The sequence below is a fragment of the Mustela nivalis genome (assembly GCF_964662115.1).
Source record: "Mustela nivalis genome assembly, chromosome: 16".
NCBI classification, from domain to species: Eukaryota; Metazoa; Chordata; class Mammalia; order Carnivora; family Mustelidae; genus Mustela; species Mustela nivalis.
Genome location: NC_139035.1, coordinates 22,179,278 through 22,203,545, shown reverse-complemented (window position 1 = coordinate 22,203,545; position 24,268 = coordinate 22,179,278). Strand labels below are relative to the sequence as shown.

The 24,268-nt window shown below is 37.8% G+C and overlaps 1 protein-coding gene across 3 annotated transcripts in view; it reads right to left on the bottom strand.

Moving 5' to 3' along the window:
* The window catches only part of PLA2G4A (phospholipase A2 group IVA), a 162,815-nt gene that overhangs the window by 120,836 nt on the left and 17,711 nt on the right, over positions 1 to 24,268 (bottom strand). For all 3 annotated transcript variants that reach the window (XM_082704068.1, XM_082704070.1, XM_082704069.1), the window contains one exon: positions 7,608 to 7,709. In XM_082704068.1, the coding sequence (XP_082560194.1) occupies positions 7,608 to 7,640 (33 nt within the window). In that variant the 5' untranslated portion in view covers positions 7,641 to 7,709. The remainder of the gene's footprint in view (positions 1 to 7,607; positions 7,710 to 24,268) is intronic.

Genomic DNA, 24,268 nt, shown 5'->3' with positions numbered 1-24,268 from the left:
TATTAAGAAGTAAGTGAAAGCTTCGTAACTAAAAGACATGGACATAAGTCAGAAGGATACTTATAACAGATTGCCTGATATCTCAACTCAGTTTTTCTACCTTGGTTTCCACATCTGTAAAATGGTAATTGTATCACCAGTGACATGGGATTTGTCAAGGGTCCCCTGAAACCAACCCAGAATCCAACATTAGAATTTCACACAGATCAATATTGAATGTCAACTAAGTCTGGGGGATAATTTTACCATCTTTGGAAATCTTTCAAGATGAGACTTTTTAAAATCAGTCTTCTGGGGATTATCTAGAGGCATTACTGATCTAGAGTAAACACAATGGGGGAACTCCACCTGTAGTAATGGTAGGTTAAACAACTGTAAGACACTTCCCACATATACTTCTCACAGAAAATAACTATAAACTGAATAAGGTTTTACAAAATAAGTAAAGATTTTTGAAAGACTAACTGTGACTGACCCCAGGGTGCTCAGATTAAACACTACTCCTGGGTGTATATGTGAGGGTCTTTCCAAATGAGACTATCATCTGAGTCAGGGACTCAGGAAAGTAGGTTGCCTTCCCCAGTGTGGGCTGGCATCACCCAATCTATTGAGGGCCTGAATAGAACAAAAGGAAGAATTTGCCTCTTTTCTTCCAGTCTTATTGCTTGAGCTGAAACCCCTCATGTCATTTCTCCTGACCTTAGATTGCTATTTATACCATTAGCTCCCTGGGTTCCTAAGCCACCAGAAGTGGACTGAATCATACCTCGTCTTCCGTGGCTCTCCATCCTGCAGAGGACAGAATGTATGACTTCACAGCCTCCATAACCACATGAGACAATTCTTCAAAGTAAGTCTCTGTGTCTAGATCTAACTGCTATGGTCTGAGTGTTTGTGTCTTCCCCCCTCCCCCCTCCACCAAATTTATATGTTGGAATCCTAACCCCTCAAAGATTATGAAATGAAAGGGAAGTGTAAGGAACCCCCACGAATGGATTCGTGCCTTTATAGAAGAGAATCTAGACAGGGTCCTTGCCTCTTCTACCTCGTGAGGACAGAATGGCTACAAACCAGGGAACAGGCCTTTGCCATAGGCAACCATGGTGTTGCATTTACCTTGGACTTTCCAGCCTCCGGAACGCTGAGCTATAAATTTCTGGTTATTTATAAGCTAAATTAAGACTCTATCTATCTATGTGCCTACCTCTCTATTGCCTATTGATTCTGTTTCTCTGGAGAACACAGACTAACAGAGTAACCAAGAACTAACAGGATAGAAAGGCCTTAACTACCAGGAAAGAGATCGAAAATCAAAGGGTTCACCAAAAACTAGAGTGGTAAGCAGCGTTTGTGCTGGTTAAGAGAGGAGGAGGCTGAGAATGAGCAGCCTTGAGAATGTGAGCCGTCTAAGGGTTAGTACTCTCATAAACCATCCCTGTTTTAAGTTAAAAATTTCACAGACTGAACCCTAAGGAATGACTGGTATCTGGGAAAGATTAGAAGATCACTAACCACCCTCTTTTTCACTTTTCTAGAATAACAGCAACAACAAATGTGCTATTTGCCATAAAACTCCTTGTCAGTTTTCCACAGCGCTCGGCTTTGCCAGGTGGCATTTTGCCACCTTGATATTTTTTTATTTCTCTTCTTTTTTTTTTTTTTTTTTAATTTCTAGTAGCAGCATCTCACCTTATGATGTCCCTTGGCTGGAAGTACCTTTCCTGACTGTGTCTAGAGAATACTTTTATACATACAGCAATTTATTATTTATAAAAGCCTTGTAAAGCAGACACAGCAGGTACCATTCATGCCCTGTTTTTCCACACGAAGCAGCTAAAACTCAGTTTCAGTGCTCAGGAGCACATAAGTGAAGACGGGAACTACCACTAGAAAACTAGCTCTTCGATTCCTTATCCTGAGTTGCCCCATCCCCCCCCACCCCCTGCCACCATGTTACCATAATAATCTAGAATAATAGCTTTCTACTTTCCTGGCAAAATTTCCAGTCACTCCCCAATGACGATTTTCAAAGATCCTGTGTTTTAGCAGGCAGTCACGCTGGCTTACCCATGCGGTTGACTGAGCCTAATGTGAAGACAACCTTGGGTTCTGTGGATGTGAGACAGGGGCCCTCCCCTGCTAACAGGCAGTGAGAAGAGGTGTGGATTCTTTTTTACTCCAGGAAAGTGACTCATTTTCAGAGTAAAACGATGGAAATTTTTATAAATAATTTATTCTTGACCTATTCTTGTAAAATTGGTCCAAAAGAATTTCAGTAGATTCTGGAGACACAAACATCCTTCAGGTTAGAAAGTACCTCATGAGGACTCTAAACATGGACACTGAATTCTGCCATATGCATATTGCTCCATTTTCTACCAGGTCTTACAAGCCAGCCCTGTGGAAAGCAAGAGAACTTGCTGGCTATGAACTGCTGTATCAGCCCATGGGATTCCCCAACATGTCACTGCATCACCGGTGTGGGGAAAATAAGGCCAATCTTCTGTGCCTTGAGGCAGCCAAAATGGTGTTGGCCCGTCTGGCACCACTCATTACAAGTTAGCTGACTTAGCCTTCCCCATCTTTCCTTTTTACTAAAATTGCGCTGTGTTGAGTATGCTCACTTATATATTTTGAAAAGTATCTTTCTGTGAAAACTAGAGCAGGGAATTTTGTCACTAAAATAATTTACATATAAGTCTCTGTAGTGCAGTTGGTTAGCACATTTGGCTGTTAAAATAATTTACATAGACGTACACATGCAGTCTTTTCCACACATACACAGAAAGAGCAAGAAGAACAAAACTATAAAGCTCGCAGGAATCCTCACTTTAAAAAGTGCTATAAATCGGAATATGAATAAATGTCCCACTCTGATGCTGGGGAACGGTAATGAAAACCATGATACAGATATGTGGTTTGCGGGCTTCATCATATTGAGACGCCACATAGGTAATCACTATGTCCTTCATATTTAGCTGTAGTTAGAATTTGCAAGGAAAGGTGACAGGAATGAGTTTTAAAATATCCAGAGTGCAGTTTGATTTTTAAAAATACTCTGCCATGTTAAGAGAAGAAACTAAAAGGCCAGCTCACAAGGTCATCTGAAGGAGACAGGTGGGGACTACACAGCGGTCAGTAAGAAGGCCTGCTCAGATTTAAGTAGGAGAGGGAAGTGCATTTGAAATAATCATGTTCTTTGAAATGTATTACACTCCAACCACCCTGAACTTCTTTCATTTCCTTATAGGAACTTTCTCATCTCCAGAATACCTCATATCTACTTTTCTCTAATCCAGAAAGTAATTTTCTCCTTCTTCCCTTCCCTTGTGCTAAACCTTCAAGTCCAGGCTTACAAGTCAGTCCCTGTAGGAATGTCAGGATTCCTATCATTCATTATTCATGTTGTATATTCCCAAAGTAATCCTCATTGTCTCTTATCAGAGCCCTTTCTGAACATTATAATTAGTATGTAAATAAATGGTTTTTCTGCTAGGCATAAGCTCAGCTCAGGGACTTAGTCTGAATCACTTTTGCATCCCCAATGCTTATCGAAAACTCACTGGGAGTGGTACACAATGGTCATTCAATAAATAACAATAAGTGCTCAGAAAAAAAATAAATAAATGAAATAGATTTAGAGGTAATGAATTGAAAGTCCAAATGCTAATATTCAGAATTATTGTTGGTTTCTTTGTCTTAAGCCCAGGGTTATAGATCTTAACTTTATCTTCCTTCTCCCTTTTCAGTTGCCAGGGCCAAATTTCAGGTTAAAGTTTAAGAATGAACACTTTGATTCAATTCTCTGAGAGTTATAGGAATTACTGGTGGGATGAAAAAGAACTAATCTGTACATAATATATAGAAACTTTGTTAATATGAAAAATAATTATTTCATTGCTTAAGCTATTCTACAATTTCATTGTAGAAAACCATAATTGTGGAAAGTAGGATACTGTTTCTGAAAACAAAGATATCTCATTTTAAACCTTGATTTTTTTAAGGTTTTTAAAAATTATTTGAGAGAGAGGGAGAGCACAAGTATGAGCAGGGGGAAGGGCAAAAGGAGAAGCAGACTAGCAGGGCTCGATCCCAGCACCCTAGGATCATGACCTGATCTGAAGGCAGACACTTAACCAACCGAGCCGCCCGAAAGCCCCTGATTATATGCTTTTCCCAAAACCATACTTTAAATATAAGGAAAAATACAAATTGAACATAAAAGGATGCATACACTAAAGAAACTGGAAGAGGTCAAATTAATAAAAGACAAAGTAAAATTTAGAGCAAAGAGATAAAAAAGGACTTACAATGATAAAGCAGCAGAGAAATATATATATCCAGAAGTTATATGCACTAATAACATATCTTCAAAATTCATAAAGCAAAAGTTGCAAATGGAAACATGTTCTTATATATGGAACAGTTGCCAAAATAGATAATAAGCAAGACTGTAATTATATATAAACATCTTACAAAAAACAAAAATCATGCAAGAGTATGTTCTCTGAACACAGTGGAATTAAATTAGAAATGAAGTTCAAAGACAAAAGCTTGAAAATTAATATACACATGTCTCAGTACCCCATGAGTCAAAGCTCAATTCAGGGACTGAGTTAGGAAAAAGTTAGAACATATTTTTCATTAAGCAATTATGAAAATGTGACATTCCCAAACCTATGTGCTATACCTAAAGTAGATGGTGTATAATTAATAAAGCTCAAAAGATAAACATTTAAAAATTTATAAAGAAGTAAAATTGGCATTATTCATAGATACCAGGAATGTGTAAGTAAAAAATCCAAAAGAGCCTACAAACTATCAGAATTAATAAAGAAATTCAGTAAGTTTACTAGATCAACAAAAATCAGTTGTATCTTGATATAAATACAAAAACTAACTGGAAAATAAAATTTGTAAATAATGACACTAAAACATCAACTATCAAGAAATACATCTAAAAAAAGATATTTAGTAATCCTTCTTTCACCACAGGGGATACATTCCAAGCAACCTTGGACCTGCCACTATGGGTTCCTGAAACCATGGATAGTACAAACTCCCCGTATACTGTTTTTTCCTGTACATACATACCTATGATGAAGTTTAATTTATAGGTTTGACAGAGAAAGCGATTAACAACAATAACTAATAATAAAAGAGAACTAAAATAATATGCTGTAATAAAAGTTATGTGATTGTGGTCTCTCTCTCAAAATATCTTGTATTATACTCACTTTCCTCCTTGTGATGATATGAGACGATAAAATGCCTAGGTGACGAGATGAAGTGAAAGTGACGTAGCGTTAGGTTACTACTGACCTTCTGATAGTATGTCAGAAGAAGGATCATCTGCTTCTGTATAAAGTCTGACCACAGATCACTGAAACCACAGGTAAGGGGGGAATCCTATAAAACATTTATTACTGAAATCTACAACACACTCCTGAGAGAATTAAAGATAATCTAAGTAACATTAGTTTTGGATTAGATTCATGGGTTATTAATGGGTGAAAAGATTCAATATCATAATCATAGCATCTCTCCCTTCACTGGTCTATAAAATCATTAAGGGTCAATAAAAATTTCAGCAGTTTTGGGTCTATGTGTGTGTGTAGCAAAGCGACAAACGGGTTGCAAAACTTACAGGGAAATGCAGAAGGACTGAAAATAGCCAAGACAATCTTGAAGAAGAAAAAGCTGGAAGATTTTACATTACCATATATGATATATTTCAAAGCTACAGAAATTAAGATGGGACACCTAGGTGGCTCAGTCAGTTAAGTGTCTGCCTTTGGCTCAGGTTGTGATCGCAGGGTCCAGGGGTCGAGTCCTACATCGGGCTCCTTGCTCAGAGGGGAGCCTGCTTCATCCTTCTGCCTGCCCCTCCCCCTGCTTGGGCCCTCACTCTCCCCCGACAAATAAATAAATAAATAAAATCATTAAAAAAAGAGAGAGAGAAATTAAGATAGATATTTGTACAACTGGTATTATTTAACAAAGTCTAACGGACCAATAGAACAGCACAGAGATCAAGCCACACACAGATGGGGCTTCATTTAACAGTAGAGGGGCCTCTGCCATTCAGTGAGGAGATGGCGGTTACCAGGGCATGAGAATTTGTAGTATACTCAGGTAATACTATAGGGCAATGTAAAAGTGTGGAATTCTGCTGCTTTACAACAACATGCATGAATCGCACAGATGTAATGTGGAATGCAGATATCTATAAGAAGGTCAAAAGCAGGCAACACTTATCTACGGTCATAGAAGTCAAATGTTGGTTACCTTTGTGGAGTTTATTGACTGGAAAAAACATGAGCAACTCTTCTGTGTTACTTTTAATGCTGTGTGTTTTTATTTGGATGATGATGAGAGGAATACATAGGTTAATATCCATCAAGTTAAACAATTAAGATTTATGCACTTTATATATGGTGTTTGTTGATTAAAAAAACAAACACTCAAGAATCCAACAGGAAGAGCAGCTTGCAAAGAAAACTGAGAAGGAACCAATTGCAAGAAAATCTGAAATAGAACCACAGAAAAATCGAGAAGAGTTTTTTTTGTTTAAGACTTTATTTATTTATTTGAGAGAGAGAGCATGAGTAGGGATGGGAGGGAGAAGGAGAATTAGGCACCCTGCTGATCAAGGAGCCTGTTGTCGGAACTTGATCCCAGGACTCTGGGATCATGACCTGAGCCAAAGGTAGATGCTTAATCCACTGAGCCACCTAGGCACCCCATTAAGAAGAGTTTTAAGAAAAGAATGACCAGTGGGGGTGGTTGAGGGCAGGGTAGGGTGTTAGGGGATGAGGCTATTGAAGAGTCCACTGAATTCAGCACCAAAAGAGGCCCTTGATGAGGCTTTTTGTGAAGTGGGAAAGCTGAGTCTAGTTTTTAATGATTCGAGCTATGAACAGAGGGGAAGAAGGCACTAGAAAACACTTGTAATACGTTAATCCTTGTTCTCCAGGCAGGAAAAGACAGAGGATGGTAGCTAGAGAAGGATGTAAGGTAAAAGAACAAGTGCTTCATTCAAAGTAACAATAAGGCTCTGGATTATTCCTTAATGTTCCATAAAAGCTATTTCTAGTCCATATAAACCTAACCGGATCTCAAGTGTTGAATTTAGCAAAGAGATCCCTGGGGTATTTTTTGGATCAGAAGAGAGGGTGTATGCTTCCAACTGAGTTTGGAAGAATACATACTAAAATTTGAAATTACTCTTTACTAAACTAAGCGCCTATAGAAGAACTGGTTTAAGCACACAGAAGGGAAAGTTACAGAATGCTTTACCCTGCCAATGCATACCCAAATAATAGCCTTCAATTCAAGAATTCTTTTGTCTCCTCTCCACCAATGCCTGTGAAGGGTAGAACTTACCCAGGCTGGTAACTGCTAAGTGGTTAACTACATTTCTTACTGTTCTGTGAAAGTTCTGTACTGTTACACATGTTTTGGTACTTTTTTTTCCCCTTCCAAGTACCTCTGTTGTGGATTTGTCCTTTAGAGTTGTACTTTATTAGCCAATGCCAGCAAAGCTCATGCACAGATGTGTATCAGCCTCCCTCCCAGCAAGGATATATAAACAGTAAATGACTTACTATGATGTGCTGATACGGATCTATAAATGACATTTTGATTTCAATTACAGGAAATCTCTTCACACTTCAAAGGTCTTCTCGGCACTCTAGCTTCTTTAAAACCTACAAAATAAACAATCACTATTGTTAAGCTTCCTCTTGGATGCAGTTCCAAGATTTAAATCATGATGAACATGAACCTTCGGAAGTCAGAGTCCACCCAAGGAGACCAGAGAGATTAAGTTTCCAATTGTTTATAGGTGTAGTGTATACATATAACTTAGGGAAAGGGTAAACATAGTTTGATAGTACTGTTTAATTTCCACATTTATTTGTTCAAATTTATTCTGTTGGTAATTATTAGGAAACCCCAGAATTTTTTTTTTTTTTTGCATTTGCCAAGTATCTTATGAGAAGGTCACTGAACTTACGAAAAATTAAGATTATGCTGTACTGTTTATAATTAAACAGCCATACGCCATTGTTCATTTTCTCGACTGGGCTAGTGTTACACAAATCCGTGATAAGAAAGGAACATTTTTACCTTAGCTATTTGTTAAAACCTTTAAAGATACATTCATGTTAAATTTCAACTTCGGTGTGGATATTAAAAACAAAAAAAGTTTATTCATTCTAAAATACCAGCTGAATTTAGAACCAGTTAAATAAAAATAAATTAAAAATAGGAAAAAATACTTTCTATATTTTGCTTTACTCTAATAATGACTCCATGTTATTTAAAATCAAATAAAAAAATCAAATCCTCCATCATAGATTTTTTTTTTCCCTTGAGACTATAAAACAACATATACTTCTAGGTCAGTATTCTATATGTCACATCTAATTTGGAACTTCTCAAATACCTTTATTACTTATATAAATAATTTTTATTTGAATTTTTTTACACAAATGGGATCTCATGAAATATCCTTGAATTACTAAACCCATTTCCTTCATAATTTTTTCAGCAAAAAGAACAGTATGTATGTATGTATGTATGTATTTTTAAAGACTTTATTTTTTTAGAGGAGTTTTAAGTTCATAGCAAAATTGAGAAGTACAGAGATTTCCCCCACATATTCTCTGCCCCACACATGCATTTCTGCCTCTCCCTGACCCCCATCCCCTACCACAATGGGACATTTGTTAGACCTGATAAACCTACATCAACACATCATCATCACCCAGAGACCATAGTTTACCTCAGGGTTCACTCTTCATTTTCTATGTTCTATGGGTTTTGACAAATGTATAATGAACTGTGCCCTTTATCCCCTTTATCAGGGGATAAGGGATAAGACTACTTTCACACCTTAAAAATTCTCTTTGTTTTTGCCTATTCATCCCTCCCTGTCTCCCAACCACTGGCAACGACCTATCTTTCTACTATCTCCATAGTTCTTCCTTTTCCAGAATGTTACATCATTGGAAATCATATAGTATGTACCATTTTCAGAATGGCTTCTTTCACTCAGTAAGCTGCATTTAGGAAGTTTTTTTCCGTGTCTTTTTATGGCTTGAAAACTCATTTCTTTTTAGACCTACATAATTTTACATGGTCTGGATGCACCATAGTTCATTTATCCGCTCACCTACTGAAGGATGTCCTGGATGCTCCCAGATTTTAGCAACCATGAATGAAGCTGCTATAAACATCTATGTACAGCTTTGTGTGTGGACTTACAATTTCATTTCCTTTGGGTAAAGATCAAGGGGCATGGATACCGGATCACACAGTAAAAATAGGTATAGTATGATAAGAAATCACCAAACTATCTTCCAAAATATCTGTACCATTTTGCATTCCCACTATCAAGATTTAATACTTCTGTGGCTCACATATTCACCCACACTGGATATTGGCAGTGTTCTAGGTTTTGGCCATTCTAATAGGAGTACAGTGTTACCTCACTGATTTCATTTGCATTTCCCTGATAATGACATATGATGCAAGCGTCTCTTCATGTTTGTTTGTCACCTGTATATCCTCTTTGGTGAAGTATCTATTAAGGCCTTTTGTCCATTTTTAAAAATCAGGTTGTTGTTGTTTTTTTTTTTAAATTCTTAAGCTTTAGGAGTTCTTTGTATATCTGGGATAACGGTCCTTTATTGGATGTGTCTTTTGCAAATATTTTCTGCCAGCCTGGCTTCATTATTTTGTAATATGAAAAATATGAACCAATATTGTAGGAAAGATAAAAATCACTCACAGTCTCCTATTTAAAAATTATATAAAATGAAATTCTCCCTTCTTCTTTGTTCTGGTTCATCAAGTCATTATTTTTACTGGAGAAAAAAATTTTTTTAAATTTATTTATATATTTGTTGGGAGGAGAGAGAGCACAAGCAGGGAGAGCAGCAGGCAGAGGAAGAAGCAGGCTCCCTGGCGGAGCAAGGAGCCCGATGTGGGACTTGACCCCAGGACCCTGGAATCATGACCCAAGCTGAAGACAGATGCTTAACTGACTGAGCCACCCAGGTGTCCCAAGAAAAAAAATTTTTAAATAAGACATTTGTTTATTGTAGTCACTTGGTAAGTTCCTAAAGTTGATTTCTATCTTCTCATAGTACATTTTCATCAAGATGAAACAATCTACATTTCCTTTATATAATTAGCCCTTAGAAATAAAGCAATTTCTTTAAAAATTTTTTTCTTTTTAAAATTTACTTATTTGAGATAGAGTGAGAGAGAAAGAGAGAAAGCATGAGCAAGGGCAGAAGGAGAGGGAGAAGCAGGCTCCTTGCAGAGCAGGGAGCCCCATGAGGGACTCAATCCCAAGACCCTGGGATCATGACTTGAGCTAAGGCAGACACTTAAACAACTAAACCACCCAGGTGTCCCAGTGAAGCAATTTCTTAAGATAATTCTTCTTTCAAGTACATGACAGGCCATGTGAAGCCCCTGGGGCCAAGAGCACAAGCCTTTATGTTGCTGCAGCAATGGTAATCCCTGAGAAGCACATGTTCCCTTTCTAGAAACTGAAAAGTCCATATGGTTGTACAGCAATGCCAGAATACTATTATTGGGGATTCCATGCCTGAGGGAAAATCAGATTATTTTCTTTATTGAAGTAGCATAATTTGGTAAAAAAAACAAAAACAAACAAAAAACGAACAAACAAACAAAAAAAAACATTGGATAAAGGATCAGAAAGACCTTGATTTAAACTCCAGTTTCACATTTTAAGACTCCGTGTATTCCACCGTAAGTGGAACAGTACTACCTTCAGTGTTGTAGTGAGGACTGATGAACTGATTATAGTGAAAGGTGCCGGCCCCATAGGAAATACGAGCCATATGTAAATGCATGCAAGCTTCCGTTTCTAAAAACATTATTTTAAGTTTCATTTCAATTCCAATTAGTTAACATGTAGTTTCAGGTTTACAGTACAGTGATTCAACAATTCCATACATCGTCTCATCCTCCTCAGGACAAGCACCCTCCTTAAACCCCATCACCTATTTCGCCCTCCCCCTTCTTGGTCATCTGGATGTCTTCTTTGGAGAAATGCCTGTTAATGTCTTCCAAACAAATAATTTGGATTATTTGTTTTTCGGGTGTTGATTTTCAGAAATTCGTTTTTGTTAGAGAAAGAGGGAGAGGGAACAGCAGCAAGAGCAGGGGAGGGGGAGGGAGCAAAGGGACAGGGAGAGAATCTTAAGCAGGCTCCATGCCCAGAGCAGAGCCCAAAGTGGGGCTCCATCTTCTAACACTGAGATTATGACTTTAGCCAAAATCAAGAGTCAGATGCTTCAATGAGTGAGTCTCCCAGGCACCTTGAGAAGTTCTTTTTTTATTGTGGATACTAACTGAGCTTTATATCTTTTCCCATTCTGTGCCTTTTAACTTATGGGTTGTTTGCTCAGCTGTGCAGAAGCTTTTTATTTTGATGTAGTCCCAACAGTTTATTTTTGCTTTGGTTTCCCTTGTCTCAGGAGACATATCTAGAAAGAAGTTGTTATAGCTGAGATCAAAGAGGTTACTTCTTGTGTTCTTCTCTCTAGGATTTTTATGGATTATGGTTTTTATGGTGTTAGGTCTCCCATTAATCCATCTTGAATTTATTTCTGTGTATGGTGTAAGAAGGTGGTCCAGTTCCATTCTTTTGTATGTTGCTGTCCAGTTTTCCCAACACCATTTGTTCAAAAGACTATCCTTTTCCCATAGGATATTCTTTCCTGTTTTGTCAAGGATTAATTGACCATACAGTTATGGGTTTTCTATTCTGTTCTATTGGTCTGTGTGTCTGTTCTTCTGCCAGTACCATACTGTTTTGGTCACTACAGCTTTGTACTATAGCTTGAAGTTTAGAATTGTGATGCCTTCAGCTCTTTTCTTTTTCAAGGTTGCTTTAACTATTCAGGGACTTTGTAGTTCCACATACATTTTAGAATTGTTTGTTCTATTGGTATTTTGATAAGGATTGCATCAAATGTGTAGATTGCTTTGGGCAGTATACACATTTTAAGAATAATTGTTCTAATTGATGAACACTGAATACCTTTATATTTCTTTTTTTTTTTTTTTAAGATTTTATTTATTTGTCAGAGAGAGAGAGGGAGAGAGCAAGCACAGGCAGACAGAATGGCAGTCAGAGGCAGAGGGAGAAGCAGGCTCCCTGACGAGCAAGGAGCCCGATATGGGACTCGATTCCAGGACACTGGGATCATGACCCGAGCCGAAGGCAGCTGCTTAACCAACTGAGCCACCCAGGCGTCCCATACCTTTATATTTCTTTGCATTGTTTTCAATTTCTTTCATCAGTGTTTTACAGTTTTTAGAGTACAGGTCTTTCAACTCTTTGGATAGGTTTATTCCTAGCTATCTTATGGGTTTTGGTGCAATTGGAGATGGGACTGATTTGAAATCAAGAAATCAAGAGATTTCTCTTTCTGCTGCTTCATTTTTGGTGTATAAAAATGCAAGAGATTTCTACACATTGATTTTGTATCCTGCGACTTTACTGAATTCATTTATCAGTTCTAACAGTTTTTTGGTGAGTCTTTGGGTTTTCTATATAAAGCATCATGCCATCTGCAAATAGTGAAGTTTGACTTCTTCCTTGCTAATCTGGATGCATTTCTTTTTATAGTCTGGTTGATGTGGCTAGGACTTCCAGTGCTATGTTGAATAAAAGTGGTGAGAGCAGACATCCCCATGTTGTTCCTGACCTTAGGGGAAAAGCTCTTAAAAAAAAAAAAAAAAAAAGCTCAGTTTTTCCCCATTAAAGATGAAGGCAGCTGTGGGTTTTTTGTATATGCTGAACTATGCTCCCTCTAAACTTACTTTGTTGAGGGTTTTTATCATGAATAGATGTTGTACTTTGACAAGTACATATCTTTGTCTATTGAAATGATCATACGGTTCTTATCCTTTCTCTTATTAACATGATCAATCACTGACTGATTTGAGAATATTGAACCACCTTGCAACCCAGGAATGAATCTCACTTGATGTGTTAAGTAATGATTTTTTTAATGTATTGTTGGATTTGGTTTGTTAGTATTTTGTTGAGGATTTTTGCATTTATGCTCATCAGGGTTATTGCCATGGATTTAAAAAGTGGTAGCTATCAGTTTGGGTATCAGGATAATATTAGCCTTGTAGAAGCATTCTGAAAATTTTCATTACTCTTTTATTTTCTGGAATAGTTTGAGGACAGCAGGTATTAATTCTTCTTTAAAAGTTTGGTAAAACCTCACACCAGTCAGAATGGCTAAAATTAACAAGTCAGGAAATGACAGATGCTGGCAAGGATGTGGAGAAAGGGGAACCCTCCTACATTGTTGGTGGGAATGCAAGCTGGTGCAACCACTCTAGAAAACAGCATGGAGGTTCCTCAAAAAGTTGAAAATAGAGCTTCCCTATGAGCCAGCAATTGCACTACTGGGTGTTTACCCTAAAGATACGAACATAGTGATCCAAAGGGGCACGTGCACCCGAATGTTTATAGCAATGTTCACAATAGTCAAACTATGGAAAGAACCTAGATGCCCATCAACAGATGAATGGATAAAGAAGATGTGGTATATATAAACAATGGAATACTATGCAGCCATCAAAATAAATGAAATCTTGCCATTTGCGATGACCTGGATGGAACTAGAGGGTATTATGCTTAGCGAAATAAGTCAATCAGAGAAAGACAACTATCATGTGATCTCCCTGATATGAGGAAGTGGAGATGCAATGTGGGGGGTCTGAGGGGTAGGAAAAGAATACATGAAACAAGATGGGATCAGGAGGGAGACAAACCACAAGAGACTCTTAATCTCACAAAACAAACTGAGGATTGCTGGGGGGAGGGGGGAGGGAGAGGGAGGTGGGGTTATGGACATTGGGGAGGATATGTGCTATGGTGAGTGCTGTGAAGTGTATAAACCTGGCAATTCACAGACCTGTACCCCTGGGGCTAATAATACATTATATGTTAATTTTTTAAATTAATTAATTAATTTAAAAAAATAAAAGTTTGATAAAATTTGCCTGTGAAACCATCTGATTCTGGACTTCTGTCCATTGGGAATTTTTTAATTACTGATTAAGTTTCTGTGCTTGTTATCAGTCTTTTCAAACTTTCTATTTCTTCCTGTTTCATGAAGTTTTGGTAATTTATACATTTCTAGGAATTTACCATTTCTTCTAGGTTGTCCAATTTTTGGCAGTTTTTCATAATATTCCCTTATAGTTGTTTATATTTCTGTGGTGTTGGCTATTTCTCTTCTCTTGTGATTTTATTTACTTGACTCCTTTTTCTTTTTTCCTTGGTAAGTCTGGCTAGAGATTTATCCATTTTATTGATTTTTTTCAGAGAACCAGCTCCTGGTTTCCTTGATCTGTTCTATTGTTTTTTTAGTTTCTGTATCATTTATTTCTGCTCTAATCTTTATTATGTCCTTCCTTTTGTTGGTTTTAGGTTTTGTTCATTGTTCTTCCTCTAGATCCTCTAGGTGCAAGGTTAGGTTGTTTGAGATTTTTCTTTCTTCCTGAGGCAGGCCTTACAACCACCTTTGCGGCCTCCCAAAGGTTTTGTACCATTGTGTTTTCATTTTCATTTGTTTCCAAGTGCTTTTAAAATTTCCTCTTTTTTATTTTTTTAAAGGTTTCTCCAGAATATAATGTGAAACTTAAAATTGTTTTTTTTTTTAATTATTCTCATTTCCTAGACATCGAAGGGGCTAACAGTGGTTGTGCACCCTGCTTACATCAGGGTAACTTGGGGGAGCTTCATTTAGGAACTTTATTTTATTTATTTTTAAGATTTTATTTATTTATTTGACAAACAGAGATCACAAGTAGGCAGAGAGGCAGGCAGAGAGAGGAGGAAGCAGGCCCCCCGCTGAGCAAAGAGTCTGATGCAAGGCTTGATCCCAGGACCCTGGGATCATGACCTAAGCCAAAGGCACTGAGCCACCCAGGCATCCCTTAAATTTCCTTTTATTTCCAGGTCAACCCATTCATTGTTTGTAGCATGTTATTTAACCTCCATGTCTCTGTGGTCTTTTCAGATTTTTTTTCTTGTGGTTGTTTTCTAGTTTTATTGTGTTGTGGTCAGAGAAGATATATGTAGGACTCTGAGCTTATTGAATTTGTTGAGGCAGATTTTGGGGGCTAATATGTGATCTATTCTGGAGAATATTCCATGTGAACCTGAAAATGTGTGTTCTGCTGTTTTTGGACAGAATGTTCTGAAAATATCTGTGAAATACATCTGGTCCGGTGTGTCATTCAAAGCCACTGTTTCCTTCTTGATTTTCCATTTAGATGAGCTGTCTATTGAGGTAAGTAGGGTATTAAAGTCCCCTATTACTACTATATTATTACTGATTAGTTCCCTTAGGTTTGTTATGAACTGTTTTATGTGTCTGAGTACTTCTATGTTGGGTGCATAAATATTGACAGTTATTTTATCTTCTTGTTGGATTGCCCCCTTTGTTATTATATAGTGTTTTTCTTTGTCTCTTATTATAGTCTTTGTTTTAAAGTCTATTGTGTCCAAAACAAATATTGCTACTCTGGGTTTCTTTTGACATCCACGTGCATGATAGAGGTTTTCTCCATCTCCTTACTTTTTTTTTTTTTAGATTTTATTTATTTATTGAACAGAGAGAGAGATCACAAATAGGCAGAGAGGCAGGCAGAGAGAGAGGAGGAAGCAGGCTCCCCCTGAGCAGAGAGCCCAAAGAGGAGCTCAATCCCAGGACCCTGAGATCATGACCTGAGCCGAAGGCAGAGGCTTTAACCCACTGAGCCACCCAGGCGCCCCGCCATCCTTTTACTTTCAATCTGCAGGTGTCTTTAGGTCTAAAATGAGTCTCTTATAGGCAACACATAGATAAGCCTTGTTTTTTAATCCATTCTGTCAACTTATACCTTTGAATTGAAGTGTTTAGTCAATTTACATTCAGAGTAATTATTGACAGATATGTATTTATTGCCATTTTATTATTGGTTTTGCAGCTGTTTCTGAAAACATTCTCTGATTCTTTCTCTCTTTGATTTTTTCTGATTTTCTTTATTGATATATTGGATTTCTTTCTCTTTATTCTTTGCATGTGTATTCGTGGTTTTGATACATGGTTACCATTAGGTTTGTATGTAACCTCTTTTGCATATAGCAGTCTATATTAAGTTGATGGTTATTTAAGTTTGAACTCATTCTTTTTCCCTCCCATCCCCACATTTTAGGTATATATTACATTTTCTATCCTTTTTTTGTGAGTTCATTGAACTTTCTACAGAAATACTCATTTGTACTGCTTTTGTGTTGCACGTTCCCTTTATAAAGTCAAGATTACATAGACCAACCGCTAATAACTATACCTTTGCTTTGAAAGATGTACTGTTTGCTTGTAATTATTGTTGAAAATTAAAACATATTGATGGAGTCATTGTTCAACAAACAACAAACAAGTACCTACCATATACCTATAAAACACTCTGCAAGTAGTGAGACAGACCATTTGTGCTCTAGACTTTTTACATTACATTACCCACTGTGGAATGCTGAAAGGTCATCAGGACCATAGTAATTATTCTCACCAAAATCTGCATGTCGGAAGCAGTACGAATGACAGTGACATGACAAAGAGTATCTTCTCTACAGAAAGTTGTATAGCCTTTCAATTCAGAAACAGTAGCTTTACACAAGAGATCTGCCTAGTCTATGCTAGCGTAGACTAGTATAGAATGCAAAGGTGAATAAGGCATGACTTCTGCCTACAGTAAGCATAAGGTAATGCAGGGATGGCAGTAACTACAGCCTGGCCTGGTACTTCATGCTCACATGTTGCAAAAGCCACACCCCTCTCTATAATTAATGTCTAGAGTTGGAAAGGACTCTTGAAACTCACTCCTCTAAAAAAATATTTCCAGTGGTTTCCTATTCCTTTATTCTAAAGTTAGAAACCTTTCTATCTCTTCCATACCTATTATGTGGCTTTCATACCTATTTATGGCAAACCAAAGTAGGAAAACCTTTTGATATCACAACACACAAATGTATATACACACATATATCAATAAAATATGAAAGCAAATTTGATTTGACAGTTTTACAAAGAACTACAAATCCTAAGTTTTATTCTTTATATTCTAAGTTTTATTTATTAAGATCATGTGTTTAAATCTGATAGCAGCTCACCAAATTGATATCACGACCCATTCATGGAAGTTTGAAATTAGTGGTCTAATGACTTCAAGATGATTTCTATCAACTTCCTCTGTCTTACCCCCAAACCCTCCCCTTTTCTTTCTATCCTATGGCCACACTGTTTACTTTCCTTTCTTTAATGGTGTCTTCAATGGTGTCATATTCTTGTCCACTCAGGGCTGTAACTTACATATTGTTTGTCTCTCTATCCATTTATCCAACAAATATTTAAGACATAACTCCTGTGTGTCAAGCACTATTCCAGTGTCTGGAGAAGCAAAAGTGAAATGAACTCCCACTCTCCCATCTTTTTTAATTTTTTATTATTTTTTTTTTAAACAGAAAGCAGAACTGATACTTCAGAAGAGAAGAGACTTGTACTCAAAATATTTAGAGGAAATGTGTTGCTGGCGCCCAAAGTTTGGAGTCAGCAACTCTATTTCCTTTTCTCATGTTGGGCAACTCCATTCATGATCACTGGGCTTACCACCTAACTCCTAACTATTCACCACCACTGTTACTACTGTATCCAGCAGCAAGATCTGGATAGAGGCACCCCCAACATTAAAGCCAAAAGCAAGAAATAGGTTTATGACAGCTAACTGTCCATGTCTATTAGGTTAGAAATTAAAAGGTAAATAGATAGTAAACAAACATAACTCATGGCAGTTAATCCTAGAGCAACAGGCTTTTGCACTTTAATTCTATTCAGGGCTATATCTTCTCCAATCTTGGTGAAACCTCGGTCAGTCTCAGGATATTTCTGTTAAAAACTTATATACAGGGGCACCAGGGCGGGGGCTCAGTGGGTTAAGCCTCTGCCTTTGGCTCAGGTCACGATCTCAGGATCCTGGGATTGAGCCCCACTTCGGGCTCTCTGCTCAGCAGGGAGCCTGCTTCCCCCTCTCTGCCTGCCTACTCTCTCTCTCTCTCTGTCAAATAAACAAATAAATAAAATCTTTAAAATACACACATATATATATCAGTTTTATAAATGATTATATATATATCCGTTTTTATATATCATATATATGTGATATATATTGATATATCAATATATATCAGCTTTATATATAATTATATATAATATATATCTTATACATGATATATATAATTTCTAAATATATATATTTAGAAATTAAATTATATTTAGGCCCACGTATTCATCCAAAACTATACTTGATTTAGAGTTGAAGTTTTTCTCCTCCTTAAACTAGAGCTTTTGGGAAAGGTAAGGCCATTGGCTTCTCTCCACTTCTGTCTACAGTCTAACCCTTCTAACTCGTAAACACAGGTTTTTAACCCCTCATGGCTGGAAAAGGCTGGCAAAGATACAGGAGCAAAACCTTACTACTTCACTCTACTCTCATAAGCAGGCTTTGTGATCTCTGGGCCTGGCATATATTAAAGTTAACTCCTTGTCTCATAAATACATGCTTTTGTGAATTCTTCTGAGATACTCTACTTTCTTTTTTTTTAAAGATTTTATTTATTTATTTGACAGAGAGAGATCACAAGTAGGCAGAGAGGCAGGCAGAGAGAGAGAGGGGAGGAAGCAGGCTCCCCGCTGAGCAGAGAGCCCGATGCGGGACTCGATCCCAGGACCCTGAGATCATGACCCGAGCCGAAGGCAGCAGCCCAACCCACTGAGCCACCCAGGCGCCCCGATACTCTACTTTCAAGATCTCTTCCTTGTATTTGCTGGCATGTGGCAATGCATCTCTATTGTAGCTGGGGGCTTGTGCTTTCTTCAAAGTCCCCACGCATCCTGTGGTCTATGTCCACAGGTCTTCTTCTGAGGTTCACTCACTCTACCAGGCAAAACTGCTGTGTAGGATTTAAGATCCTTTCCCACGGTTCTCTTCAGTCCACAGAGAATAATCATAACTGCTTCCTTTCTTTAACAGACTGAATGCAACTGCTTCCCAGATGAAACTCCGTATCATCTTGCCTGTGACCCTTCATCTTTCTTAAGTCTAACTAGACACCAGCCTACAGAGGAGACAGAAACATGTTAAAGTCTCTGAAAAACTTTCTGAGTAGTCTTTTTAAAGGCCCCTCTCTTGACTGGGGGTTAGGAGGTATATTCCTCCTAGATCTCCTCAGCAAAGGAAGGAGTCTAAAGAATTCTATTCCAAGCAGTTCTCTCCACAACAAACAAACACACACCACAGAACTCTCTCAAAGTCCTCCTCACACCTCTACCATTCTAAGCTTTAATACCTGTGAAGTAGGAAGTAAGTTAGTGTGTTATTTTAAAGTTAAATACTGTTCATGTCCACATGCTTTTTTTCAAAGTGTAAAAGGATAGGCTGTATCACAACCTATTTTAGTATTTGATATTCTAGGTCTTATACCTTAGAGTCTTGACCAAAACTTCCACTTTAAAGTTTCACCTTAAAGTGTAATACATAGTAGGTGTGCCAACTTCCAAAATGGCAGAATGAGGAACTTGGGAAATCCTCTTTCTAAAAAGCAGCTAGAACTGGTCAGTTATAAACAACGCTGGAAACTAACTGGAGAAGTTAAGAACACTTATTTTTTAAAAACCTATGAAATCTCTAGTCAGTGGTATGGTAATAGCATTATATTGGTGACAGCTGGTAGCCACACTTGTGGTGAGCAGAGCATAACACTCAGACTTGCTGAATCACTAGATCATACACTTGAAACTAATGTAACATTGTATATCAACCACACTTCCATTTACAAAAAAAGAAGTCTCGGTAAAAGCAATGAGAATCTGTGACATTTTACCAAGAAGTTGCTCCTACCATCCTACAGTTCCCCAGCATAGAAGTTCTAGCTGGGAAGATAGGACAGTCCTGAGATTCATAGCTCTGTTGCCTTTCTCTTTGGGGGAGAGAGGTGGTAACTGCATTTTGAACAAAGCATGGGAAGTTCCATGACCAGAGATGTTGTCAAAACCCACAGAGATACAGTAAACAACGTGGGAAGTTTAATGCTAGCATCAGGCCATACTGGCTGGGCAAGCAACCGAACTGCAGACCATTCAGAAATTTCAGAACAAGATTTGGAGGAGGAGATAAAACAAAGAGCACCTTGAAAAGGCCTGCTTACTCCTAATCTGGAAGGCTGTGTGTATATGCAAGGCTGCACCTCCTATGAAGAAAGCTAAGAGGGCTCAGGGAACTACTCCCCAAAAGTGACGACTTGCAAATGCAGAAAGAAAAAACCAGGGAGGACTCGTAATTTCCCTGTATTCTGAAAGTATTCTCCAGGCCACATGATGATTAAACAGGAAAAGGTAGACTTACTTGGTCAAGATGTGTAAGTAAACCATCGGCTATCACTGGCTGACAGCAAAACCACCCTGGCCCAGGGGCAGTGCTTAGGAAACCAGGCTTAAAAATACAAATGAAAAGTGAAAACTGAGCTGACACATCAGACTTCAGAGTATGAACACTGGAGGGGAAGGCTCAATGGACAGAGCTGAAGAAGTCACTGAAACAAACCAGCCACACAAACCTCCCAAAACAAACCTCCCGGAGGAAGGTTACAGTATCTAACCAAGAAGTTTCAGTTTTCAACAACAGAAACCAACCAACCAGGAAAATGTAAGCCAGACACAGGAAAGAAAAGCAACCAATAATAACCATCCCTGAGAGACTCCAGATTATGAACCTAACATATGTCACAGCATGTGTTACACATATGTTCAACAGAATTAAAGGAAACCAGAAGGAATGAAAGGAAAGTAAGACATTATAACATAGCAATAAAGAGGTACAGACATTAGAAAAAATAACCAAGTGGAAATTCTGGTGTTAAAATATAACTGCAGAGCGCCTGGGAGGCTCAGTCTTTAAGCATCTGCCTTCAGCTCAGGTCATGATCCCCGTATCCTGGAATCGAGCCCCACATAGGGCTCTCTGCTCAGCAGGAAGCCTGCTTTCCCTCTACTAGTCTCCCTCTCTCACTGTCTCTCTCTCTGTCAAATAAATAAATAGGGGCGCCTGGGTGGCTCAGTGGGTTAAAGCCTCTGCCTTTGGCTTGGGTCATGATCCCAGGGTCCTGGGATTGAGCCCCGCATTGGGTTCTCTGCTCAGCATAGAGCTTGCTTCCCCCTCACCTCTCTCTACCTGCTGCTCTGCCTACTTGTGATCCCTCTCTGCCAAATTAAAAATATATATATTAATAAATAAATAAATAAATAAAAATCTCTAAAACAAACAAATAACTGAAATGAAAATTCACTACAGAGGATAAACAGCACACTTAAGCTTTCAGAAAAATCAGTGGACTTAAAGATGCACAAAGAGAGATGATTTAATCTGAAGAATAGAAAGAAAAATAAAAAAAAGAAAGAAGAAAGATGAACAAAGGGGCGCCCGTGTGGCTCAGTGGGTTAAAGTCTCTGCCTTCGGCTCAGTCATGGTCTCAGGGTCCTGGGATGGAGCCCTGCATCGGGGCTCTCTGCTCAGCGGGGAGCCTGCTTCCCCCTCTGTCTCTGCCTGCCTCTCTGCCTACTTGGGATCTCTCTCTGTCAAATAAAGAAGTAAAAATTAAAAAAAAAAAGGAAAACGAACAAAGCCTTAAAGCCTTGGGGCAACATCAAGTGTACTAATTTGCATGCCAATGGAATCTCAGTGGAGAAGAGGGGGGAAAAAAAGGAAAGAAAAAATATTTGAAGAAATAATAGCTGAAAATTCCCCCACTCTGAATAAAACCATGTCGAAAAGCACAACCTATTTCAAGTCAGATAAACACAAAGGAATTCAAACCGATACACATCATAGTCAATCCACTGAGATTTCAAGACAAAATCTTGGAAGTCACAAGAAAAAAAAAGGTTCATCGTGTATAAGGTGACCACGATAAGAGGAAAATCTGAACTCTCATCAGAACGGAGGCTTGAAGGCAGTGTGAGGTCATATTCGAAATGCTGAAAGCACGAAACTATTAAGCAAGATACTGTATCCAACAAAATAAAGAGAAATAAAGACATTCCCACATTAGTAAAGCCTGAAAGAATTTTTTGCTGGGAGAGAAGCATGGGAATAGTGAGGAAAACTTCGGTTGGAAATAAGTGACACCAGACAGTAAGTCAAAAATCAAACAAAGAAACTGAGAGCCTACAAATCATAGAAACAATTTTACAAGATGGTGAAATACAGCTTTCTTTTTTCTTCTCCTACTGATTTTGAAGTCAACTGCATTAAAATGATAATTATAAAATTGTACTGTTGGGCTTATTCGAAGATGTCATATACAGAGATGCTTTGGTGGCTCCATCCGTTGAGTGTCGGCTCAGGTCATGATCCCGGGGTTCTGGGATTAAATGCCACATCAGGCTCCTTGCTCAGCGGGGAGGCTGCCTCTTCCTCTGCCTGCCGCTAACCCACTTGTGCCCTCTCTGTCTCTCTCTGACAAATAAATAAAATCTTTTTTAAAAATTAAAAAAAAGATGTCATATATATGCAAATAATAGTCCAAAAGAAGAGGGAGGATATGCCGTTATAATGGAGTAAAGATATAATACCAGATGATAATTGATATAAAATATTCTACATAGTTTGTCTCTTTTTATTCTCAAGCTTCTTTAAAAGACACTAAATATATAAAGCAATCAATCATAATACTGTATTATTGGGCTTATAACACTTACAGACTTAATAGGTATGATAATATGATAGTAACTGCACAAAGGAGAACTGGAACTATAGCACACCAAAGTTTCTATATTTTACCTGAATTAAGTTATTATTACATAAAGTAGATTATAATAAATTAAGGAGCATCTAGAAATAATTCCTAGAGAGAAAGCACTACAAAAATCACTCAAAAATACAGTTAATACATCAACAAAGGAACTGAAACAGTTCACTGGAAACTATCTCTTTAACATGAGGAAATATAGGAACAACAAAGAAATGAGACATAAAGAAAACTGAAAGCAAAATGGTAGATGGAAACACAACCATAACTATAACAACATTAAATGCAAATGGATTTAACACTCCAATCAAAAGGCAGAGATTGCCATCCTAGATAAAACTGAATACTTACAAAAGAACAATGGAATTCAAATAAGATTTATAGTTTCGTTAATAGCCTTATGCAGATGTCAGTTTCCTGAGTTTGATAGTGGACTCTGGTTATGGAAAATATTAGACTGGGGAAATCTAGCTAAAGGGTATATGGGAACTCTGTGATATTTCTGCAATTTCTTATCTTAAATGATTTCAAAATTAAAATGTCATTTAAAAATCCAATACATGTGGATGGATCTAATTTATATGTGCAATTTTCATTCCAAAGTTAACTTCTAAAAAAGTCACTAAACAGTCTTATGGGAAAACTGACTAAAGTCTACTTCCTTCAGGGTAAAATTACTGGTCATTATTGTTAAGACAGTGACAGCATTTTCAATTCCAGTTACCAACAGGCATCCTTTCATCCTTTTTTCCCCCTGGTAGTAGTAGTAGTAGATATTTTAGGTTTTTGTGAAATTAAGGCATTCTGTCCAGCTAGCCACATTAAACACTGGGAAAATGTTATTTTCCCCACAACTGGTTCAGTCCTGGAAATCTTACTGCAACTAGGTTGCACAACCATTATCATGAATGCTCATAAACCAGTAGTTTCGGGGGTTTTGTGTTTTGTTTTTTATAACTAAGCTGAATGACCAGTCTTGGTGAGTATACAGTCTTTTAAGTCTGAAGTGAGAGACAGAAAACTCATGTTTTCTTTTATTTATTTATTTATTTATTTATTTATTTATTTTTTGGCTGCCCTGTCATTAAAAACTTTCTGGAACACTAATGAGAGGGAAACTTGGATACGTTTTTTAACATACTTGCCTGTGCAATGCAACTTTTGGCTTTCCATGAATGTTTAATAGTATGAGGTCTGTCCAAAACCCTTTTAGTCATGTTGTCAGGGCAAGACGGGCTTCTCTGGGGAAAGTAAGCAAGAACCCAAAAGACAGACTGGAGTGCTTGGTCAATACTCTTTCCTGCATAGAGCGACAGGACAACAGGTAGTGAAGGCAATAGTACCAGGTTT